This window comes from Hetaerina americana, unplaced genomic scaffold, assembly GCF_022747635.1.
Source record: "Hetaerina americana unplaced genomic scaffold, ioHetAmer1.1.p SCAF_7, whole genome shotgun sequence".
Classification (NCBI taxonomy): Eukaryota; Metazoa; Arthropoda; class Insecta; order Odonata; family Calopterygidae; genus Hetaerina; species Hetaerina americana.
Genome location: NW_027287316.1, coordinates 42,744,097 through 42,771,066, shown reverse-complemented (window position 1 = coordinate 42,771,066; position 26,970 = coordinate 42,744,097). Strand labels below are relative to the sequence as shown.

General features: G+C 39.3%; 1 protein-coding gene across 1 annotated transcript in view; it reads right to left on the bottom strand.

Moving 5' to 3' along the window:
- LOC139696656 (atrial natriuretic peptide receptor 1) overlaps positions 1–26,970 on the bottom strand; it is a 370,838-nt gene that overhangs the window by 9,018 nt on the left and 334,850 nt on the right. The window contains exons 17-18 of the mRNA XM_071595471.1: positions 2,655–2,778; positions 28–96 (exon numbers count right to left, since the gene is read on the bottom strand). Coding sequence (XP_071451572.1) covers positions 28–96; positions 2,655–2,778 — 193 coding nt within the window. The remainder of the gene's footprint in view (positions 1–27; positions 97–2,654; positions 2,779–26,970) is intronic.

Sequence of the window (26,970 nt, the reverse complement as noted above, 5' to 3'; positions counted from 1 at the left end):
TAGTGACAAAATGTATCTGGAACTCACCTTATATACATCAAAATGCTCGATGATTGAGTCAAAGCAAGTGTACAGATCATTTAAGAGGTCAACCACCTGAAATAGACATAAAAATGGATCCGTCATTAACATGAAGGTCAGTCTTGACTATTTCTAGATGGTATTAGTTTTGCCTTGTCAACTCTTAAAAATCATTTCACTTCAAACTGGAAGTAGACTTTAATAATGAATTACTTGTGTGAAGGTATGAATGATGAGGAATACATAAGTTATTCTTCATACATACAATGTCTATGCATCATATGACAATTATTGGAGTATCTTTTACATGATAAAATGCATACCATTTTTTGTGACATTTAACAAGAAGAAACCAAGCATCAATAATTTGGGTGAAGTTAATCTGAACGTTCAAAACAATCCTATTAAGTAACTTTCACTACTAAAAAGTATTTAAAACGTTATTAGTATCAAAAGAAATTTTATATAGGCCATTAAATGTGCTATTACTTACTTTTTCAAGTAAATTTATTAGTAAAAATTCTCTTCAATGTGATATATTTCAATAAATTTTCAGGATAAATTCTTTAGATCTCATATGACAGCAAAAATCCTGTGATACTTCTAAAAATATACTAATTTTTTGTTCCCAGGATTGTTATATTTTCCCTTTGACATTTACATGAGGGAAAAAGTATGTAGTTGCAAATGTCTATTATCACCAGTTATCACTTTAGCCTTACTCAGTAGGCATTTAAAAGTATGCTGCATTTTGTCAACATATTTGAAATTACATTTTAAAAGTTACATGATAAATTTGGTCAAACTATTGACATACAAGTACTTGTATGTATATATGAAACGGAGACATGTAAATGGTAATGCACTGTAGTTATTTCACATGCACTCAAGTTATCATACATAGATTGTGCCTGTATCTTGGAAATAGATATACTTAGGAGCAGAGTTGCCACTCTCAGCTTCTAGTGGATTACTGTCACTGAATTCTGCCAGAACCACTATATTAAAGGCTTGTGTGAATTTTATAACTCAGATGGTCATGAATGAAACTGATAGAAGCATTGGAACTCATCAATTAAATAAATCATGACCTAATGGGCTTGTGTTCTAATGACTCAAGGAAATTTCCCAATAATTATTTCTTAGTTTATTGCGTAAATTTGAAAACACTCAGTTTAGAATATGTTTCATGAATTACACTTCTTTCTTTGCATGGCCTACTGGATACAGCACACCTAATTATGTTGAATATATTTCAATTTGATTTCTAGCAAATTTTCCAGTTTTTTTTTCTAGATTCAGCGTTCATTTTTCAATACAGTATGCTTTGTCTCAAAGGACCAACAATAGGAATAGTGAGTAGGGCGATTTTTGGTCTTAAAAATGAGCGATCCAGAGGAAGAGATGTCTTTTCTTTTTAGTTGCAGAGATGTTGATAGTTGATGAATGTACATAAATAACGAAAAATTCTAATGCCGAGTAATGCTTCGCTTATTTGCGTAAAGACTGAATTGCCTATGCAACTGAGTTTGTAGGCAAAGATTCAAACTTGGAATAAAGTTAGCTTGCAAAATAAAACAGACATGCTCTGATATTTTGATGAAATTATCTGGTTTAGTTGAAGCTGATAGGAAAGTAAAAACCAAGATTTTTTTACGGAAAATTCAGAGTGAATGAAGTAAGTTGAAGAACAAATTTTGACATTTGGGTGCAGCATGGACGGGAAAACGAATTTTACTGAAATGAATGAATTTGTTGGGCTACTGGATTTATCAGGCGTGACTATCAACGCACGGGGGTGTTGAGGCTTGCCAAACCTTCCAGGCGCTCCGAAAAATAACTGCAAATCGATTCTTATTTCATCGTGTTTTTGCCGAAGGTGTAAATTAACAAGTGGAGAGAGGGGATCACGAGAAGGGAAATTTGGCAGGCGAAAATATTGTAGTTTTCCTCTCTGTGCACTGTGTTAAGAACAAGAATTTGTTCACATGATCATTGAAATCAAACTTTTGGTAAAATACGAAGGGAAGAAAATTACAAAACTCTTTCTCCCGATGAAACTGAGAAAACTTCTCGTGATACATTTGATAATTCCTAAAAAGACTCCAGAATCGTTTAAATTTTCTCGTGGAAATTTAATATTTTGTTTGCGAAGCAATTGGTTCGCCTCCTTATGTACCCAGTGAGCTGTCAAGAGTAGCTCATTGATACCCCATAATATTGGCCTCTAGAAGCATGAGGAGAGAAAAAAGATCATCAATTGCTTATTTGGCAAATATAAGTGTGGATTTGAGTCGATCCTACCCAACAATCTATCGCCTCCACGCGCCACCACGACCGTTGTAGATGTGGTGAGGTTTTAGTGCGAGAAGTCAGCCTATTTGAGACATTACCATAAGTTTAAATCATCGGCATAAAATGGTATGTTCGTGGTGCCTTTCAAAATAAACTATACAAAATATCTTACCGTCAACAGGCTTCTTCGAGCGAATCTTCGATTAAAAGTTATAACCTTGACAAAAGTATCAACACGTAATTCACGGGAGCCAAATTATGTAATTCTTGGGTTCTTAGTCAATTTTGCTAATTTATGTAGTTAGTGAGAATCAATTATTTAGAATTAATCGACATACCTGCATTGGGGTTGACGTAGCCGAAAGAGATGTGAATCCCACTATGTCACTAAAGTATATTGTGACGCTGTCATACGTTTCAGCGATGACAGACTGACCTTGGATGAGCTGGTTTGCCACAGTCCTGTAAAGAAGAGAATATTGTATAAAAATACAGATCGCGCATCTAATGGAAATACTTGTGGATTTTTTGAAGCTATATTTATCTCCATTATGTCTTCAATATGGACACATTTTGGGATATGACTCAAATTATTGAAAAACGAAAAATTGTGCTCCATGGAGGTTCGGCTTTATTACCCTTTTTTCGATTTGTTTTGGAACATTTAAATATAATTCTTACAGCCTTATCTACTCTTGAGGGAAAATTCTTTTTAATATTCCCAATGAAGTTTTAATTTCCTTCACTCCCAATTTTTCTGTGAAAAAATATTTATAGATAACCAAATGTACTACTGAACGCAGCTAGTTGAATGACGGAATTTCAGACGGGCGGAATATCAGATCCAACGTGATAAGTTTCATTTTAAATCTCGGAAAAAAATCTGCGATGAATTTTAAGGATTCTCTGCCCAGGAATTTCTAAAAGAATTAAGCTTTCTTATGCTTCAAGGTTGATTGACATTTTTTGGTACCCATAGCGTTCATAGTTTCAGGTTCAGCTACGAGTGAAACTTAAAACAGCTCTAGGAGTGACTCATTAATGCGAAGACGAATATTCTAAATTGTATAATAAGGGATCAGGCTCAATTTCCAAACGGTATTCAGGTGATTATCATTCGGAGACACGATCGAAATCAGAGCACTCCTTGCAAAATAACATATTTAAATTTTGCCCCCACTGGCAAAATTCGTTTGACCAATTGAGTGCGGAATTCATGCAAGCATTCATCCTTCGTTGCAATACCAAAATGTCTGAAAATGATGGTAATAGTCAGGAAAATCTATCTCTTCTCACAGAAACTGATATAAAATATTGAAAAACGTCCCCAATCAGCTCTGCCCAACCATTTACCCTAAAAATAACCGTTCGTCGCAAATAGTTATAAGTAGTTATATTGTGCTCTAAATGGATAGGAGAAGGCTAAGCACAGTCATTACCAAACTGCACTGCAATGTGGAGTGAGCAGAACTACCAGGAAACTCTTAAAAATAAGAAAAAGCTATCTAAAAGCAAAAACCTAGAAATAATATATTTTTACAGAAGCAGAGCCAGATTTAGACAAGGATGGGTCGAGTCTCTCTCGTTATCTACAAGTGGGCAACATTTAACCGAATAATGAACTACGATAGATGATCGGTAAATAAATGGGGTGAAATTGAGTTTTTATGTCATCACTTGCCCATATTCTAATAACTATTTCTTGACGAAATGTATTCCAGGCATTAAAAATACTGAGGGTCTAAGAGAGATTGTTAAGCTGGCTATATTCCTACATTTTAACATTAAATTTCACGTCTTCATGCCCACCTATTTCGGAAAATCAAACTCCTGGGTTTTCCTTAATTATTATTATGACAGCTACTCATTCTTTTCAAGATAAAGACCAACCAGAACCTATTAACAATAGGTTTCGGAAAATCATTAAATCAGATTAGAAATAGGACTAAAGATAGATTAGATATAGGTTTCAGAAGGTTTCGAAAAACGTTCTGAAATTGTCCCTACTCACACTGCTTCCCACAACCAATCTTTTGATGACTGCTTCTCCGTTTCGGTGATTGAAACCCTTCCCAAATCTGCTAGATATGTGTGTGTACACACATATATATATACACACACACACATGCATATAATTGTATATGTATTTTACCATATATACAAGGTGTGACCAAAAAAAAGATCGGCCTGATTTTATTCTGCGCAAACCGTTCTACGGATCGAAACGAGACACAGTGCACCATGTAGCGATACACCTGACGACTAAAACGAGAGGTGTTGTGTTTGTTTACGTCAATTCGTTGAACAGCAGCAGTGGTACGTGTCTAAACCTGTTCGTCGTCGCGTGCAACGGCAGCAGTGAAGGAGCTAGAGGAACAGCGTGAGTGCGTGAAATTTTGTTTTAATCTTGGCAAAAGTGTTACGGAGACATTTGGAGTGATCCAGAAAGCCCTTTTTAATAAAGCTATGACTCGAAGCCAGTTTTTTGAGTGGTACAGTGGTTTTAAATCGGGCAGAACCTCGAAAGATGAAGATTCGCCGCGAACGGGGCGGCCTTCCACTTCGACAGACCCCAACCATGTCAAATTGGTGAACGATTCGGTGTCGGAAAGCTGTTTAACTATAAGGGAGATAGCCGAGGAAGTAAACATTAGTTTTGGATCCTATCAGACAATTTGAAAGACATTTTGGGCATGACGCGCGTCGCATCAAAATCCGTCCCGCAGGAGTAGACTCGCGGGGCTCACACGGCGCTGATCGTGGCAGAGTTTTCCACCAAAACCGGAACTTCCGTGATCCCGCAGCTACCCTACTCTCCAGAAGTGGCTCCATCAGACTCTATACATTTATCTATACAAGCAAAGGATGTTCTTAGTGAAGGGAATCTCTGAGGATAACATTAGTTGCTCCAAACTGTCCGGGTAAATTTCTGCTAGTAGCGGGGAAAGCGGAGAGCCTAAAGCTAAGCCGTCTTGTTGTTGGTAAATGGTTTTCTTGGCCACTGGTCGTTAAAAGTACAGAGAATCCTCCCAAAAGAAAGGGTGAGACCAGACTTTCACAATAAATCAAACTTAATCAACCTGTTATGCCACACGAAGGACCAAGTTAAACCCATACACAAGAGTGGGGTGTACAAACTCCTCTGCAAAGACTGCAACTGGATATGCAGAGGCCAGACGGGAAGGAGATTTGAGACGAGAATAAAGGAACACCGAGCATGCTTTAGGAAAAACATCTCCACGTCACTCTTCGCCAAACACCTGAGAGATTGTGGTCACAGCAGCGATTTCATCACCGAAATCCTGCACTTTGAGAAAAAGGGCACCGCCTCAATGCGCTGGAGCAATTAGAAATACTTCAGCACATGGATTATGGAGGAGAGGTTTTGACCAACGAATTTCTTTACCCTTCACCTTCCCCTTGTTGTATTTTCCTCGCCCATCTACCAAATAAACTGACACCAAGCAGAACTTTTTCAGCAATGTAGTAACCCTTCCCATCCTGCTACTTAATCACCTGTAATTACCCAGTGCCGTTCGCATTACCTATTCCCCCACTCCTCTGCCAACAAATCGACGCCAAGCAAAATTTTTTCAAAAATATATTTTTTTCAACAATGTATTTTTAAAAAATGTATTAATTCCTTCTCCCAGCCTGCTTATTTACCAATATTACCAATCCTTCTCCTCCGCCCCTTCGTCCTACCTCAACCAATCCTTGCTTTCCTCCCTCTCTCCTCATCCCCTCCGTCCATATACTGTGTTTGGCTTGTATATTTACCTGATGATATTTACATAACGAAACCTAGGTCGTAAATGACAGATTTTATGTGGAACCAGACCAGAATCCCTATTGTCTGGGCAGTTGCCCTTCGTTTTCAATGCTGCTTCGGTGAATACCTTCATTCGTAAAAACCTTTCGCCTTTTACTAGATTTTATGTGGAAAAGTTATGGTCCATATTTTATATCATGGCCAATTTTAGATATATTTGTGTTTAGCCATGTTTATATACATATGTATTAGGCCAATGTGGTTCGTCTCCTCCTGGCCCTGCGATCCATGAAAAGTAGCGTTCTTATTATTTATGACGTAGTATGATTGCTTTCCATATTATCCCTGTGTGTATGTATGTGTGTGTGGATATGTATACATATGTGTAGGTATGTGTATGCATATATGTATGTATATGTGTATGTGGGGGATTGAGATGGTGCGGGGGATAACGTACTGACTTCCCACCCAGAGGGCCCGGGTTCAAATCCCGGCGGTGTTGAATATTAATCAGAGGTATCTCGATCCCTACTTGAGGATCCCTACTTGAGGATATGACTCTACCGGGTGAACCATCCAAAATATTTGCATATAAAACTTTTGAGAACAATTATTTAGGCAAAGTAGTTATGATCTGGAAACCAATACAGTATTGGGATTTGTCACAGGTTTACTTTAATTGTGCTATTTAAACGTTTGCAGCCATGCACAGATTGCCATGCACTACTATACAGTTTCTAAGGAGAGTGGTAGTCAAACAGGGGCGTAATAACCGCTATTGTATGTTTTGCCATACCCGTACAATTACATGAAGGGTATCAGGGTGCGGATTAAGGGGCGGAGAGAAACCCGGTGTAGGCTCAGGCTTAGTTTAACGAAAGGCACCCGGAATAAACGGCATAACGTCCCATCTGATGGCTGCAGAACTACACTTGAAGTGATCTCCACACGTCACTTAAATAGAGATCAGATTACGACTAAAATATCCACCACTGCTGGGATATAATCTCAGGCCCTCGTTGTGGACAGTCAGTATCTACTCTAGTCACCTCACCAAATCAATTCAAATTATTGAGAGAAAGATTTTCTGGTACTTCAGGTGGAAAATGTGTAATGTCAACTAGGACGTGTATTAATGGAAATTACAGCAAATTTTAGATTACACACTAACATTTAAGTAAAAATCTAAGCATAACGCTAACCTTAAGTGAAATTTTTAGGGTGTTTCACAAATATTTAACTTTCGTATTCCTACATAATACATTGTACATAATCGGTATCAGCTGAGACTATTTGAAATACTCGATGTATCGCTTCTCTGACCAGGGGTAAATGTCATCAGGTGAATACTAGTACACCTGATGATGATCCAAGCAATAGGATCGAAACGTCTAGTGTTTTGATATAGTCGCAGCTAATTCAGAAAATGTGAACTGTAATAGATAAAAGAAGCTGCCGATGCCTCCAATTGAATATTTAAGCATTTAGGTGTGCCAAATTAAAATGGAAGCTGAGATTTTATCGATAGAGGAAGGGAAAGGTCGAGGCATTATCAAGCTGGATGAAGCACACGACACGAAGATTAAAATAATGGAGGGTTAGGAAGAAAGAAAAATATGCTGGAAAGGAAAAGCCTGTAGATATCGAATCCGCATAGTAAGGAGTTTTGGTAGAATAAACAGAAGGCTACTGATTTCGACCATAACATTTTTAACCGGAAATATTACCGCGAATACTATGCAAATAATTCAAATTGCTAAAACAATGAACATTGCACTCAGGTTCGAAAATATGCTTGGTTCTTATTAAATATCAATTCGAAACTGAAAAGTGTATTAATTCCATCGCTTTCAACGGATCAAGTATTATTTGCATCAGGACTCTTTGATTCGTAAGTTGAATAAAATACGTGGCATTAAATTACCAACAATTAGTTAATAGGCGACCCAGATGAATCGCACAATCCTAGAGGGAAGGGAGGGAATTGGAACTAACTCCGGTTGTGTAGACGTTTCCACAGTGGAACCCTAGAAATGCCAACGAGTGGTTAGTGTTAAAGAACACAATTCCAGAATTAAATCCTAGCCCTTAGTCTAATAATAATAATTCAAGAGCAGTCACGCATCACACCCGCTTCTTGCGATATTTTCGGTTCTATGCCATTAAAAGGAGGCAGTTGAGACATCCGATGATGAGATGGCAAATATTTCGTGTCTCGAGTGGCAGCCAATTGCTCATGTTAGCACGTTATCTGAAGCCCAGCTAAGGGTGAGGGGTGCCTGCGTTCCACGTCAGCAATCGCAAACGTCCCCGATCGTGGCATATTTTGGGAAGATAACTGACAACCGTGGGCTGCTTGGCGTGACTAAAAACGCCTTCTCCCATTTTCGAGAGACTTCAATTCAGCTCCTGACATATTTTATCTTCTGTCCTGAAAATAATTCACGCCATGAATTTTTCAATTAGGTCTTTATCGTTTATTTTTTTCTATTCTTATACTCTAAATTATCTTTTTTTCGACTTAAATTAAAATCTATGATCAAATGAAATAAGGAAAATTTCTTCAACCAAGTTAGAGATGTCCCTTTTCTTAATAAGCATTACCTATATGTGCTCGATCAGTGAAATCAGTTTTTCAGGCAGTGATATGTTTCTGCACTTGGTGTATAACTCTTAAAACTTGGAAGGCTTCATTCGAAGGGGTTGGGAGCCATTTTTATTGAAAACACAATTATATTTTGCACTTATTACTTGATTCATATTTCAATCAGAAATAGAATCGTGTAGAAATAGTTCGTGTAGAAATGAACAATTAATTAAATATGTTTACAAAACAAAGAGAAGCTGAATGGTGATGAGAAGAGAAATATGTCATCATTAAGGCATATTGTTATTGCCTAAAAAGAAATCATAGCCTATTGTCTCAATTTGATTTAAACATAACGTATTGGTGGCTTTCGGAGGGTACTGCTTTGTCATTAAGGATTTTTAATCGAATGAGCCCCTATGCTGATTCATCTTAATGAGACGCGAAAATATTTCACTCGAAAATTCATCCAAGATATTTTTCAGGGTGTTGAGATTTACAAAAATTCAACATTTTGCTCTGATTACAAAGAACTTCGTCGGAAGCTGACTGAAGAAGGACGAAAAGTTGAGTTTGTTAGTCATTTACATCACTGTGGGAATTAAAATCGAACCTACTCCGCGGGTCAGAGGACTTTTTAAAGAAACTCTTCCATTTGAATGCAATTTAATGAACCGCTAGCTTTGAGCTATCTTTTCTTATTTTGAAAATATACATGTGAGGTAATGCGTAGTAAATTTATTATGCTTCCAAACGTAAAGTGGTCAAAAAGACAACAGATAAGCTCAGAAAAATATTTTTAGTGAATAGCGGTGACCTCCAAACGAACTTTGAAGAGGTTTCTAAGGGTTTCTTTACCAGATGAGGTCCTTTCCTTTCGTAAAACAACAGTCACAACATAGAGAGAATTCCACCTTGCGGCACGGAATTACTCAATGGATGAATTCACTCTATCCTCCGGGATAAGCCAGCCGGAAAATAGCTGAGTCCCGGTCGGATTGGAGTAAACTTGCACTGAATTCATACGCCAAAGGCTCAAGCCCTTTTTTTCAGGTCAGTGATTTCCAAACCTCGAGTCATGACAAAATAAGAAGGCGCCAAAATATTTAAAGAAAAGGAGGAACAAAGAGAAAAATGCGAGAAAATCTGGTTATAAAATATTAAATCACGATTTCTACTTCGCTCAACGAGATACATCTGTACTAAATGTGTGCTTTTCCTTGATCATGCTTTTCTTTCAACTTCACGATAAATTAAACTTTGTGATTTTTGTTTTCAATAATTACACATGAAAATATTAACAGCGTACCATTCTGAATACTTTTAAAATCTTAAAGATTTCCATAAGGCTCAACGGGAATCCTGTTGAGTTGTTTGCTTGATATTACGAGGGTCATCCGGAAAGTAGTACCCGTTCGTGAAATAAAGACACAAAAGTAAATATTAACAAACATAAAAAATTTTATTTGAAAGAGGATACTTTAAACTACTTCTCAACATAATCTCCAAGCAAATTAAGGCATTTGTCATAACGTGTGACAAGTTTCTGTATTCCTGCTGCATAGTCCTTCGCCGCCAGCTCATTGAGATACGCGAGGGACCCATCTTGCACAAATTTTTGCATAATGCAGATGGTGTTTAACAATTTCATGAACAATTGTTCGAGAAACATTGGGAAAATGCTCACAGATGTCATCAATTGTGACGCGCCGATCGTTCCTCACGAATTCGTCAACTGAGCTCACCAGTTGGTCTGTAATGACAGACGGTCTCCCCGAACGCTCATCGTCGTGTGTGTTCCCCCTCCCCATGTTGAAGTTGCGACACCACCGCCGAACAGACGACTCGTCCATTACATTGTCTCCATACACCTCCTTTAATTGGTGATGAATATCACATGGGCGAACGTTTCTTGCATTGAGGAATTTAATCACTGCCCTCACTTCACAACTGGCGGCGTTCTCAATTTTTTTAAACATTGTAAACAATCACAGAAACAACACGGGCAATGCTAGCGTCACGCAACTTGGCTCAGAGAAGGCAGACAAGCCACTGAAGCTATCTGACCTCGTCCAGCGGCTACTCGCGTCGTCAGCACTTCATGCGGCACGAACGGGTACTACTTTCCGGATGACCCTCGTATTACTTGAATATACTTCTTTTTATTGAAGTTTTGGATGAATTAAACCATGCAATTCTCGTTTTTATAATTGGACATAACAGTATTCAAGGTTTATTATTATCTAGTAAGATCTTAAGATATTATCTCATCTTAAGAATCATATCATCTTTTAAGTGTTTCCTCCCACTGACTTCTTAGGAGTTTTATTGCCTTGCTACGACTTTTCACATTGCACGGAAGTTATGTTCATGAGTTGTACTAATGATTCTATCTAGCTGCGAAGTGACTTATGGGAATTGAAAACCTACATGGTAACAGACTTGTAGATCTGCCTTCCGATTTTGAATCTCAACCTGGTAAGACTAATGATGGGCGTAATGAACAGTATGATATCGAAGCTGCTGAATAAGTTTTAGTTTTCAAGTAAATTAAGCGGATAATTTCTTTGAGTGAATGGTGATTGTAATTATTAAGATGATCATTGGATTGTAGAACACTGTGACCTAAATAATTTCAAAAATTATCCTTTACCATGCTTAAGACATGATATTTGCAACTAAGTGGGCATGTCGTTCGGTTAATGACCGGATTGTACGGTTACTTACCCCAGTTCAAATCCGGGTCACGACCCCAATCTGTTCGTGGATCCGTCGCGGACGTTGTGGACCAATGCACACAGACATATAAATTGAACCTAATAAAAATTTGTCAAGTCGGCATTACAAAAAAAATAACTAAAGCTTCGGAAAAGTAATGCAATAGCTTTCCTCGTGGTTAGAAGATGGTTTTCCGCTCTCTTTGCTAATCGGGAGGGACAAAGAAAATGCTATTTGCCTGATCCTGGCGGGGAAATTGCAAAAATTCCGATTTCCCGGCAGAGGCCGCCCTTATCGAACGACCCCGATCGCAGCACACTCATTCTATTCACCCGAGGAAGGAGGAAGGGAAACAAAAAAAGATTTTCCCCGGTTCCTTAAATTTTTTACGAATCTCCACCGCCGGCTGCAAAAATGCCTGTGAAGTGAGCAAAGGGGAAGAGAGGAATTGCTGGGGGGGGGAGCGGGGAAGTTGCTCTTACGGTTGTTGCACCAAGATGGGCTCTATATGGACACCTGTGGTCCCTGTGATTTGCGGCCGGTGTCGTATCAATTACCTCGATACTTAACAGCATCGTTATCCGTCTTTAACCCTCCGGACAGTATTTTTTTTGTGCGGCCGCTGCGGTGTTTTCGCGAGCGAGGGAACAAATGTTTCCGATTGGAAAACCAAAATCTCCGGGATGAAATTGGTAACACGCGAAGGAAGATAAAAGGTACTTCGTCCTCCTCCTACCTTACCCCCTCATTAATATTCGAATGGATGTTAATTATACAACACCTTGAATGAATTGCTCTTGAATTTTAATTGCGAATGTAACAAGTGATTTTTGGAGAGTAACTTTGGTTGCTTATCACCACAGTGATTTATTTGGACACGCCATATTTAGAATTTCCTCTCTTTGGTATTCAATATGGCGACATAAGGGGCAGTTAACGAAGCTATAGGAAATTTAAGACAAATCAATTGCGCTGAAACGGAATCTAAATAATCCCGGTATGAATTCAAGTCTTCACTGCACTTTAAAATTTTTGATTCCAGACAAAATTAAAATTCCCGTGACTAATTTATTCTATTTAAACACAGTTTTAGCTTTCCTGAAAAATGGTAAAAAATGAGCTGATATTTTCCCTTAGGAGATAGTGATGAATTTTCATTAAAAAATAAGCCCTATTAAGAAGCTTGAAGAATTATTAACATCCCATAACGTGTACTACGGTCACTCTAGAGGCAATACTTATCAATGTTTATCACTCTTGGGATACATCCCTCCAAGAATGTAAAAGTATAAACTTAACATATCTAACTGTAATTATTTTAGTTATTATCAATTTTAACCAACTAATGTGGCGTTGAAATGTAATTTGCATAATTTAGGTAATATATCCGCCGGTATGAAATACACGAAATACTGAAAATTTAGTATAAGGGTTTTTTCGAAGAGTTTTTGTCCCTTTTACGTTTAAGTATAGTTAATTGGACGGGTATAAGCATACAATTTTTATGTAAAAGAAAGATTCAAGAAGGACATTAACAGCAGTTCTATTTTATGTTTGTTAAAGTCCATCCACTTTAGTTTAGTTTCGAAGAGGTTTTTTTCGGTGTTGATGTGGAATGCCGTCAAAAAGGTAAGTAATGGTAAAAGCACTAGGAGAGAAAATGCTTTTCTCTGAAAGGAATTTCTTTCCCTCCCCCCTCCCACTCTACATTGGCCAACGCCTAATTCTAGGTTGAAAATAACGTTGCGATAAAAACAAAAACAAAAAAAAACTGTAAATATAATTTTGGGGGAAAAAAGGTCCTAGTGAAAACAATTTCGAATTTTCGTTCCGCAAATTTCAACGAGAAAGACTCCAAAATAGTCGTTTGGCGTAAAAACTGAAAATTTCTGGTTGCAAAATTTAAACAAAAATATGTCTAATATCACTAGTAAGTGTAGATCAGATAAAAAAAGGATGTTAATGTCAAACAAGATTTTATTCCTCTGTCTATGTTTCAAACTTTTGCTGCTTTTACTTAAAGTGGCGCAACGTAAACAGTTGAGAAGTCACGTCAGAGTTTAATCTCATTAAAATCAATCGTCAAACTGGAGCGCGATGTGGCCTCTGTTTAAATTTTCAACAATATCGTTTCTCTAAAGAAATGAAATCATTGCGTGAATAAAAAATTGCGTGGTCGTGTAAACATCACGTGCTCATTGTTTTAAGAATGATAAGGATAATATTATCCCGGTATGAATTCAAATCTACGCCGCACGTTAAAATTTTGATTCCAGGTGAAATTACAATTTCTTTGACTTATTTATGATATTTAAACATAATTTTAGCTTTCTTGAAAAATAGTAAAAAATTAGCTGATGTTTTCCCTTGGGAGATGTAGATATATTCTCATTATAAAGGAAGCCGTTCATACTGTTTGAAGAATTATTAGTGCTAAAATGAAATTCACTTTAGAAGCTTTGACTTGGTGTTAAATCCTAAGTGTGGAAAGATTTTACAATTAAGTGAAATTTATCAATATTTTTTATTAATTATCACGACACGAGTTTCAAAGCTTGAATGCTCTGTTTAAATAAGTGCTGTACGTTCAAAAAATAGCCCAAGCGAACGAAAAAAAGATAAAACAATGGTAGCACAAAAGTAGAAGTGCAAAAGAAGCGGTGTGTGAGTAGGACTACAAAATTAATAATGAAACCATTAGCACAGAAGTAGCAGTAAGAAAATAATGGGAGGCGAGGGTAGGGGGAGAGGGGTATTCGGAGGTGGGGACAGAGTAGCTGGGAGAGAGTCGAGTTTGTCTTCCTTATTCCACCCTCAGCTAACGCCTACTTCTTGGACGTTCTCTGCCAGCTAGTCTGACCCTCTCTGAACTCTGCCCCCTACCCACACCATTAACCCCCACCTGCACTATTTTCGTATATATTGGTGGTGTTTTCAACGTAGAGGACACTGGATGTTGACGTTTAAAAGTTGAAAGACCTGCCGTTCCGATATTCAACGTAAAAATATTGTGAAATTTTACTTTTAATATCTTTCCACTCTTGATTTTCAGTAACCTAATATTCTTTCGGCGCTCATCAAGGATGATTTCTCTTAGACGGAATTTATTTCCCATAGCCGTACGTATTTTTTACAATAAAATTATTTTTGCGAGTTTGAAAAATCGATCCGAAAAGGCCGCAGAAGACATGCTAATTCGACATAGAAAACAAAGATTTTTTTCAGGTGACGATTAATCATTCACTCTACATTTTAAAATTTAACTATAATTATCAATAAATTTTTCATTTAGGTAAAGTGTATACATTTCAATTGGACAGAGGGGAAGACGCTGAGGTTCTAAATAGGGTGGGCGAAGAGAGGAAGTTGCCGGAGAAAATTCGAAAAAGGCAAAAAAAAAGTGGATGCTGGAAATATTGAACGGTTGTGAGATGTTGAAGGCCAAGAAAGAAGGGAGGACATTGGGTCAGTGAGGTAGAGGAAATCAGAGAGCAATCTTTCAAGATAACATGAAGGCGGGTAGAATGCACGAGGAAATGAAGACAAAAAGTAGAACTTGGAAAGAGGAAGTCCTCGCGATACTTAGAGGTTAGTGCTCGTAGCCATCAGAGATCCTCCAAAATCTACATTTTAACGCGTACAAAACTTTGAATAAATAATAACATTATATTTATCGGCTAAATATTATGAGTAGAAAGTGAATCGAACAAGATACGTGTGATATGTCAGCTTGTTTAACTTTCCTAGACAAATTTTTCATTTTTACATTTGAATGCCAGAATTTCCTAAACATCCCTCTAGTATTAAGTTAACGGAAAGGTATCAGAAATACTCCAATACCTTAAGCACCAACCTTATCCAACTGCCGGGTTAATTGATAGCCTAAAGCTATTTTAAAGTTCCAAAGTCTTCAGGTATGGTGCCAACGAAATAATTGCCCTCAGAAGAGAGAAATGCTTAGTAGATAGCTTTTAGCTTAGCAAGTTGGGTTTTTTCGGCTCATTTCTTGCATTAAATGGACTTTTAATAGATTTAACTTCTAGACTTTAGCTTAATTGCTTCTCATTGCCTTTCTCCCAGCAGTGAAGTATAGGTATGCTAGTTCAGCATTATCATATGTATCATTATAGTTTAAATTTTGCAAATAATTGTACAATTTGCATTATTATCTCATTCTATACAGCACGATGATACAATACACATCCCACTCGAAATGGGTAGTGAGAAGAGTAACTTTAAAATCCTTCTCGTGACCCATAATATTATGTAAATTATAGTATGGATTCCGCGAAAATGGAACCTAAAAGAAATGTAAAGTTTAGATTTCCGGCTTTAAGAAATATACACTGGCAAAAGTATCATAACGAATATTTACGCCGTATTCTTACCAATTTTTATTTCTATACCGGGACTCATATTCATCATAGTAACCCCTAAAAAAAGGGTGAAGGGAGATTTTGAGTTGTTTATCACTACAAGTCACGGAATCTATGCCTATAGCGAAGCTCCCAGGTGTGTACATCATCTTAAATAAGGTATATGATTCAATATCTCCATTCTTCGTTAACGAAGGGGAGTTTTTTTCCAAAATAATTATTTTCTCTAGGGGTGTCTGGTAATGTCGTATCCTTAATTTACGTCGCACTTTTCTTATAATTTTCCCAAAATTACAGGCGCAATTTAAGTAATGCTAATGACTATGGAGTGACCTTTTAGTCGGAAAAAGTTTCTCTGAAATTCTCACATCAAATACTTTGAACCAAAATAGAGAATGATTCTTAAATTGTAGGGAATTTGTTGAAAAACAAAAAATAAACACCCCCAGAAATGCCCCATTGATTTACGTTTTTCCCCGATTCGGAGAAATTATTTAAAGCATTCACTTCCGTCACAAAAAATAAGAATGTACGGAATATTTTATACTCAGGTTCCACAGCCACTTTCGATGTAGTTTGCCCTGGACCAATTCGGGTCCAATTATACCTATATGTTACCTCGTAGTTTTATGCGCGCACTCGACGCTCCCCCGAGGGCATCAGAAGTATCAGAAAATATAGATGCTTCGATGGCATCATCTGCACCTCCGCCCCTATTTTTTTCAGTTTTCGGGTTTTAATTTTCGAGGAGGACGTGCTCATTTCGATGGGAGCTCTCCTAAGTGACAATCTCCTTCGCAATCAAAACTCCCTCTCGAGAGAGGACGGGGACGGCGATTACGTCCCCGATTATCTCCTTATCTCTCCCTTCCTACTTCCTCCCCTTCTTCTTCCCTCCACGTTCTCGTACCGCCCCCATCCTACTTCCGCTTTCACCTCCCCCCACCCCACTCCCAAGGGAGGACGGAAGAGAGGGGAGAGAGAGAGAGTGGGAGAGACGGCAGTGTAGCGCCACCTGACGTCATACAAATCGATCCCGCAAGGTTCCCCTCGGGGTCCCCTCTTCTTTCCTCTCTCCTCTCGTTTCCCTTCTTTTCCCTCCACCCCATTCCTCTCTCCTCATCACACCCCTACCACCATTCCCCCACCACTCTACAGACCCCACCCCTCCACGTGTATATATACTTACGGTAGCGTGTGGGGGAGACGGGAGAGATTAAAGGGAGATAAATTCCACGGTCCAGCTAACACAGGAGCGGCGCCATCGCAACGCGCGCCCACACACACGCGCGCACAATGCGGGAATTTCATGTCTCGCCACTCTACAACCCTCCCTCACTTCCCTCCGTGCCCTTCGCTTCGCACGGACCACCCCTTCCGTTCTCCCGCACACAACCTCTCCGCCAACCTCGAAAAACCACCCAACCCACTCCAACCGCCGTACCTCTCCCTCTCTCCCCGCCTTTCGCGCGCCCTCATCTCGTTCCGCTTTGCTGCTCCAATTTCCCCTCTCGCTCCCCCTCCTTCGTGGCACTCCCCCCCCCAGCCCCCCCCCCCCGCGCCCCGGCCGTCCCCCGATCTCATTCATCACATGTCATACACTTATGGGCGGCGGCGAAATTTGTAAATGTCAGAGGTTCCACCTCCTCCTCGCGGTTTAGCCGCTCCGGAGCTCTCTCTCTCTCTCGCTGCCCAAGACAGCCTCCATATCCCGATTAACGGGCATGCGGGGAATATTATGGGTTTTAATAAACACCTGAAAGGATTGAGGGGTAAACTGGGGAAGGAGACAATGGTTCGGAGAGAGGGAGAACGAGACAGGGTGGGAGGAGATGGAGCCGACGGCTTGAAGGAAAAAAAAAATTAAGGCGGTGACTAAGTGGCAGGAGCCGTCAGGTCAAGTTTATAATTAGGCAGGAAACTTTTGGGACATATTTCGAAAAATAAATTAATTATACGAGGGTCATCCGGAAAGTAGTACCCGTTCGTGCCGCATGAAGTGCTGACGACGCGAGTAGCCGCTGGACGAGGTCAGATAGCTTCAGTGGCTTGTCTGCCTTCTCTGAGCCAAGTTGCGTGACGCTAGCATTGCCCGTGTTGTTTCTGTGATTGTTTACAATGTTTAAAAAAATTGAGAACGCCGCCAGTTGTGAAGTGAGGGCAGTGATTAAATTCCTCAATGCAAGAAACGTTCGCCCATGTGATATTCATCGCCAATTAAAGGAGGTGTATGGAGACAATGTAATGGACGAGTCGTCTGTTCGGCGGTGGTGTCGCAACTTCAACATGGGGAGGGGGAACACACACGACGATGAGCGTTCGGAGAGACCGTCTGTCATTACAGACCAACTGGTGAGCTCAGTTGACGAATTCGTGAGGAACGATCGGCGCGTCACAATTGATGACATCTGTGAGCATTTTCCCAATGTTTCTCGAACAATTGTTCATGAAATTGTTAAACACCATCTGCATTATGCAAAAATTTGTGCAAGATGGGTCCCTCGCGTATCTCAATGAGCTGGCGGCGAAGGACTATGCAGCAGGAATACAGAAACTTGTCACACGTTATGACAAATGCCTTAATTTGCTTGGAGATTATGTTGAGAAGTAGTTTAAAGTATCCTCTTTCAAATAAAATTTTTTATGTTTGTTAATATTTACTTTTGTGTCTTTATTTCACGAACGGGTACTACTTTCCGGATGACCCTCGTAAATTCAAAAGAGGGGCGAAGGGTTAAATCAAACGGCGGTATACTGCAGAATACTCTCTGGCCCTGACTTTGGCTGACGGAGACGTGGGATGTTAAAGCCCTCACCCACAAATCTTCTGACCGCCGGTTCTTTAACCTTTGGAATAGAATTAGTGTTTTGAAAATTTTTAAAACCCATATTTAGAGATAACATATCAAAAATGGAAGAATATGATATTCAAATAAGAAGAGCGGGAGAAGTAATGATTTCTAAAGCAGCGGTTGTGATTCCGAATCGCCGTCGGCCAAGCGTTCCCCGTATCTTCGTATATTGAGCGAACGAATGTTTCTCAGCCTGAACTAAAATTTGATCGACTCGAATGGAAAAAAAATAATTGAATAGAGAATCGAATGCGGTCTTGCGCGGATAAATTGGGTACCGTTCCTTATGTCCCAAGGTAAATACCATTAAGGTTATCTGACGGAAAGAAAATGAGCTGGACGTATTGATATTTATCTAGGGAGGGGACCAGACACTAGATATCGAACGAGATGCGTCCTTCTTCAACATTATTGGTTGGGGTTTTCAAGGTGAACTCCATCGCATAGCCTAGTTTCACTCGACTTGCCACAAAATAGGTGACGCAAGGGGAAAACCAACGCAGATTTCCCTTCACTCAACCATGAGGAATAGATTTCGCGTCATGAAGGAGACTAGAAATGGAAAGAATCGGAATCAGTTTCCTTTGCTTATCTTTTGATCATCAATCTGTTAATTTGACATAGTTGTAGCACCCCAGCATTATTTTTTCACAAATAAAACTTACAAAATACCAGCGGAAAATTAATATTGGCAAAGCAATGAACTACTGCTCGTATGGAATCGATTTCAAAGTTAGGATGGATTTTGTCCCTCCGCTCGCTTCTCTAGGCGTTAAGTCGATATCCGTGATATTAGCTCGACAGCAGAGGCGAAAAAATGCTGACCTTAGACCACTTCGAAAGGGAAAATGTCGCGATGGTATTTGCTTTCACCACTGGTGTACACCATTGGCTCCCAACATCACAGTCCAACGCTCCCTTTGTTCCGAAATACAAAGAAACTTCCACCGCTCTCAATTTTCATATTTTTCGCACGCGAAAAAAAACAAAAGAGAGAGAGAGCGGGGATTATAAATGCGCCTTTTGCAAGTATTGCTATATCCGTGAAAAAGTCTCTCTCATCATATATTAATTAACGTTTATCACACCATTTTATTTCTTTCACCAGAGGGTGTTGTTTCAACTGAAATTGGGAAAACGTAGACTTTCAACGACTTTGTAGTTGAAAATTCATCAAAGTTTTGCCCAAGGATAGTGTTGTAGACGCTATAATGTTCAAACTATAACGTCACAACTCTTGGTAAACTTTCGGCCCCAAAAGTTAGAAACTCATTGATTCCTTCATTAAAGTTCTGATCACGTTAACTGGGAGGTTACTTTCCCGATTCCCTGGACTGTGCTAACGATCAAATTAAAAAAAAAATGCTGGGACGAATTTTGGACCATCCCGACGATTTAATTAGCTCTCTAATCATTCAATTTCTTTTCCGGGTAACATTCTGCTGATTGATTTGCGTCCATTGCCTTTTTCATAGGTTTCTATTTTCCCAGCTGTTCTCTTCATTTGCACATACACGTAGTAACAGCTACACAGCCCACATCTTCCATGATTTGTTCCACGCCATGCTAAAAAAATAGTCCGCACAGAGCTCTTTTGCAGTTTTTTCTTAAATTTAACTTTATAAAGTCACATGTTAAAAATTTACTTTAATCACAAAAATCTGATTTTGTCTTATAAGAATTTCGTCCATTATTACATTACTGCCAATATAAGTGAATTCGCCCTTGGCTTCTAAAGGCTTTCCCTGTATCGTCATCTCAGAAATATATTTTTTCCATATTGAACAATTTTTACATTTTTAAAAATTAATTCAAAGTCATTATTATGGCTCAATGTTATTTATGATTCCTCTAACATTTTATTGAGCTCCCTTTTATTCGTAACACATCCGCAATATCATTTGCAAATAAAATCATCCATGAATTTTCACTACTCATTTTCTTCCCGAACGATCTTCCCATCGCCCTTCCACCTCAACGAGGACACGATTGTTATCCCTGAAAACTATAGAAACTACTCTCTCAGTACCCATATTCGATTTTTCACTATATCGCAATGGATTTTTTATACCTATGAACATTTCCATTGCCGTAGCAATATCATATTCCTGGAATGGCCTCACTGCATTAAAAAATATTCTTTTATCACAATTTTTGTTTATGAAACATTTTTCCTTCCAAGACATCTCATTACTATTATAACTTCTCTCGCTTAATATCTTAGTTGCTAACTCTTTCTGCCCTCACCGCGGTGAACTCAACAACTTCGACTCCCCACGAAACGTATCCATCGCTTTAATATCTCTACTTCCATCTTACCGACGCCCTAAAAAAAACTCACGAGAAAAATATTTCCTACGTGCGCACAGTTTTGTCTCAGTGGCATGTTTCAAACCCGTTAAGAACTCTCTCCATTCCGATATCAATAATTAAACTAGTCTTTTCTACTCCCCTGGTGTAAAAGGGCTCGAATATGTAGGCATTATTTCATTTCTTTTTAACTCGTTTTTGTTATCTCAACTTTCCTCCAAATGCACTTACGCCTCGTACATGTACTCTCCGGCTTCATTTAAAATGGTTGTCATAAAAGGGAATGGTAACACCTGCACCTCGCTCGCCTCTTCACCTATGTCTTTCGTATTATTTGGGCTTGTCTTTCTCCGCCATTTAATTGTTATTTGAAGCATGTCACGTGCGCGAAATCAACTAACCTAGGGTGGAAACACCTGTCTTCATGACATTTCTTCACCTGGATTATACCCGAATCTCTTAATTGCCAGTCGGGTGTGTTAACCGATTATAAACCCCAAAACATCAGGTTTTGAGGTTAATTCCCGAGCGGTTTATGCAAACTAGATGCTTACTTTTGCGGTCTAGATTAGATCTAAAAGTCGTATTCGATATGATACGGTAAAAAGGGAGGTAAGTACTCTTTTCACAATATAAAACCATGAAATGACGTTCGCCTCTATTTATAATTCTGCTGAGAACCCAATTCTCAATCCATGGGACGAAAGATACGATTGACTTTCTTGAGTAGTAGCAGTAGTAGTGTTTAAGGAAGGCGACCAAGAGATGATGTCATTTCCACCACTAGAGATGAGCAGGAAGAAGTATAAAGGGCGGAGGAAAATCCTGTGTAGGCACTAACCTACTCTTTACGAAAGGAGCCAAGGGGTCCGCTGCTTAACGTCTCATCCGACGGGCGGCGTACTCACAATTGCACCTCAAGTAAGGATCGGAAGACCACTGAAAAATTTCTGCCGCCTTCAGGATTCGAACCCGGGTCCTCTAAGTGGGAAGCAAGTACGTTAGCTCCCGCACCATCTCGATTCCCACTTTGCTTTAGGGACATAACATTTGTGTGTCTTCATATCGCATTCCAAAAGTTAATAGAAAATTTCCAAGGGACAAGAGTAGCGAAATAGAATGTGGAACAGATTTTCGTAACCTCTTACCGAACTACCGAGCTAACTATGCGCAACAGTGTAAAATATTGCGTCAGAGCTAGTCGATAACACGGGAGAGTGTCCGTAATTTATTTAATTTACAATTAATGCCGTGTCGTCATGGACAGTCAAACCTCTCCCTCCACACTCTCCACGGGGCGGAACGGTGGACTATAAACCCGCCTCCCCGTGAAGTATCTGACTTAATTCGGGTGAGAAAACATTCGTGGTGAATGGTAGCCGAATTTCCCTCTTGTAATTTGAGTACATTATAATAATTAACCTTACTCCCAAGGGCTGAACCAAAGGGTAATTGAAAAAAAATTAGTTTATTTATTTCGTTCGTACCTTCAAAAATTGTGTACGCCATTCAAACATTGCTTAACATAACCGAATGCGAGCCAAAAATACCATGGTTCGGATCCCGGACAAATTAGATTATTTTTCCAAAGAAAAAACCCGCATTAATGTATTAACATGCGAACACACAGGTTTGAGTGGAATAGTAAACTTTCTAGAAGCTATGATGCTGAAAAATTTTACATATTAATTGGCGGGGATTTAAAACATTTTTGCCACGCATATATCGCTGGTGGTACTTACATGATTTATGGAAGCAACAAACTTATATGCATTTAAGCTCCGTTCTCGAACCAAATGGACAAGTGCCAGAGATAAAAATGATATTCTTTCTCACAAGATAAATTCATTCATGTAATTCTCAATGAATTAAATGTATGTGCCAAATCAATCCTTTAAAAAAAATTTAATAAAATAGCCTCAAAACTTTAAACGGATTTACAGGCAACGACGCTGTCGAAATTCCTAAGTAATATTTATTCGTTCTCCTTCCCAAACTTTTGCTGGAGTTTCAAACCAATTCGAGAAGTTCTTCAATTAAGCAACGATGGCCAATAATTCCATTTTGATTTGAAAATGAAAAATATAGACAAAGAGTATATTTTCAATTCTTTTGAAGAAATCCATTCTGATTTCAATGCAGACAACTTCTAAATGTGGCGATCAAAAACTGAAATCTGGAGCTAAAATAAAAGGGATTTTCCTACAAAAGGCAAGGGAAGGAATTTAAAAGAGTTTCTTAGCATACCAGCGCTAGTTGCGTAATTGATGCTCAGTAGATAGGAACGCAAGAGCTCTTGAAACTTTTTAACCTGGAAAATATAAAAACAATCTCCAAGTTTTCTACCTCGAGAAGATTTAAACTCTTGCTCAGCATAATCGAATAATCTTGTTTCTTCTCCCGAAAAAAAAAATACTATTCGAATTTCTTCCGTTGAGAAATATGCCAGATTTTTTTTCATCCCTCTCTGTCAATTCGGTTGTGTTGCCATTTTATCGTCCATATTGTTGGAGCAACGAAATTGCTCTGTCGCATTTATTTAATGTATTTTGTGTACCATGAATATGTTCACGAAAAACTTTGCAACGATTTCCATTCATAATTTCACACTTAATTTATTGGTGGAAAATACGTTAAAAATTTATGGGATATTTTAAATGCCCACACAAAATAATTGATAAAGGAAAACTTTAAAACCACTGACATGGGTCAATAACAGCAGAGTGACACAATGACAAAAGCCTTCCGTCATCGGCGTGCGAGCGGGTCGATGCGAAACACACGGTCTTCATTTTAAGTTAACCGAACGGGTTGGTGATAGCTCAACATTTTTCAAGAGGATAAGGATCTGCACCGGGAAAATCATCCTGCCGTATAGACATGAACAGAAATGGAAAAATCAAGTGTATCGCGTGGAACATGAGGACGGAATCTTTTACAAAGCCACACGTGGAAGATGAAAACATTGAAGCGAGGCATTCGAAAAGAATCATCACGCCCGACTGGAGCTCAGCGCAACGATCTCCCGGCTATCGCTTGGTTGCATCACCCGATGTGGAGCCACTAATTGTTAAATCGACCAGAAAACAGAAAATTTTACCCATAAAAACAAAAAAAGTTATCCGTTTCGATTCAAATAAAGTTGGAAGGTGATTGCGAGAAGCCTTCATAAAGAGATCATCGGATGGCTAATTCATAAAAAGGCTACCAATTTAAAGCCAGGGTTCCACGGCCATATGCATCCAAAGGGTTCTGGGAGAGGTAAGGGCAGAGTGTGGCGCAAAAAATTCACCCATACAGGGTGTGGGAGGGAGCGTTTAATTCACCAGTGTCCCCTGTGGTCTCCCCTAAAGCCTTGGTGCCCATAAAAATCGCGCGGCTTGGGCTTGGCTGGGGACATCCAGCGGGGATCGCCCGAATTTAAATGCGTGACCTATCGGTTACTCAGCCGAACGCCCTCCTCGCTATCGTACCACGCCACCGTTTGACGACTTATGGAACTGGATTAAAATTTGATCACCACAGGGTTAAAGTATGCCACAAGCTGTGGCCTTCATTGTGGGCCGACACAGTTTTGCGTACCACGTGTGTGGGTCATGGTTTACCACGGTTTAAATACAGCCCTTAGACGATTCCTTAGACAGAGTCGAGGGATACTGACTGTATAATGATATTCAATCGTTTTGTCCCTCGGTGATTTGGGAGTGCAGGAGCCTTATCCGCTGCGCCGTGAATTGTGTGGGCCTCGCCGTCTCCGTGCTGTGATATGAATAAGTGAGCGATCATTGCACAATGAATAGCTCATGAATAAGGGAGTTCCGTCCCATGGAACCACATTTGCGCATACCTGCTCGGCGGGATCGTAGCTCCCTCCTCTCCCCGCTTTTCCCATCCCTGCACCCTCCACCCCCCCCCCCCCCTCTTCCTCCCCCCAAACCCCCGGCCCCACTGTCTATTGTGTGCAGCATTCAGCGACTCAGTCATGGGTCATGGCATCCTCCACTCCCCGTTCTACCCCCGCAACCCTCAACATCCCCTCTTCCCTCCCCACACTTCCCCACACACCCGCGCCACCGCTTTGAAAAATTCAATCCAATAACGTAGCCGTGTGCCGATCCCGTGTACGTTTATTTATTATGGATGGAAGGAAAGGGGGGAAAAAGTCGCTTAAGCTCATGGAGAGAGAGAACGAGAGAGAGAGAGAGAGAAAGAGGGATGGGGAGAAGTAAAATAAACATTCGATTTTGCGCTGGAAAGAGAAAAAGCCTGTTTCACTCATGATCAATTTTTACGGCAATTTGGATTTTATCGGGATTTAGAGGATGTTGGAATTGGTGCGAAAATATCGGCAATTCCCAAAAATAAGGCATTATTATTACATAAACGCATTTCCGTTCCAAATAAATACACATAGGGCTGTTTCCGGTACGGATAGAAATTCGGCGCTTAAGGGAAGCCATTCCATTTTTATGGATCATCCGAGAAGGAAGGGGGAAGCTGATAACACTGGATTGAGAAAATAATAAAAAAAAGGTAATGGGAAATTTTTGACAGGTGAAAATTTAAGTTAGGTCAGCTGATAAAATCGTATTTATGGCACATATACTAATGGGATTCGATCTAATCCCGATATACTATATGATATGCGCAATCGTGCTGGGCTTAACGTGATGAAATTCTTTCGCAACGGGGCAACTTAAAAATTCCTCTGACTATTTTATTAAATATCGGCGTCGATAACGTATATCGTCATCAGGAAATGATGATGGCATCCGGTTATGAATATTGTCACGTTGTTTTGAAACTGATATAATGTTTAATGCAATATTTTCAAGACTAATGATAGTTTTTGGCAGTAATGAAAATATTAGTTGAAAAGCGAAATAGACATTGGTCAGAGAGCTTCAAACGGATCAACTCACACTTAAAAATAAATTCGTATAAAAACAAAAATCGAAGGAATTGCTTTTCATCAAAATATTCTCTTCTGCGATTTAATTTTTCTCTGCCCACTAAGAGAAACAAAAATGTATACTGACGTCCGTTGACGCTTAATTTGTTAAAAATAAAATGCGTATTATATATTTTTCTACTTCAATCAAATCGCAGAGTCACAAAGTTATTTAATGCCTGAGAATATTTATTGAGAAATAATTTTAGGACTGACATTATATGAATCTGGCTTTACAATTCGACGTAGGACGTTATCATCAGGTAGTTTCTACAGAAGTCAACCTATCATATACGAGGGTGGTTCAATAAGTACCCGTGTTAGAAATGAAGAAACCATTTTTTCAAAAACTTTTATTTTTATTTTTCAACATAGTTCCCTTTTAGAAAGATACACTTCTCCCAACTTTCCGGCCATTTTTTTAAACCCTCCAAAAAATAGGATTTGTGGAACTCTCCAAAATACGCCTCTGTCTCGGTGATAACTTCCTCGTTTGAGCTAAATGTTTTACCCGCGAACAATTTATTCATGTTAGGGAATAAGAAAAAGTCGCAGGTAGCCAGATCGGGTGAATACGGGGGGTGTGGTAGCAATTCATAACGTACTTCATGCAGTTCATGAAGTTGACAGCCGGATCAGCTTGTTGTCCACCGCGAGCAATCGCGGCACCCATCGGGCCGACAATTTTTTCATCGCCAACTTATCATGTAAAATATTAATTGCCGTTCCGGTCGACACACCCACGGCCTCTGCTACTTCGCGCACTTTCGTTCGTCGATCAGCGAGAATCATGGCGTGGACTTTTTGAATGATTTCCTCGGTAACCACGTCGTATACCTTCATGGTGAGGGAGGGGGTAGGGCGGAGCCAGAGGGAAAGGGAGGGTGAAGGGGGTTGGGGAGGGTAAAAGAAGGACAAGGGTGTTGGGTGTAAATGGGAGAGAAACAAAAATGAAGTACAGCCTGCGTTGTCAATCATATTTTAATAAAGTTCGTGCGGAATTACCAAGTTACTTATTTTATTTTAAATATGCTGTGTGAATTTCATCAAGTTACGCCGGAGAAGAGAAATAATATAATCAAAATTTT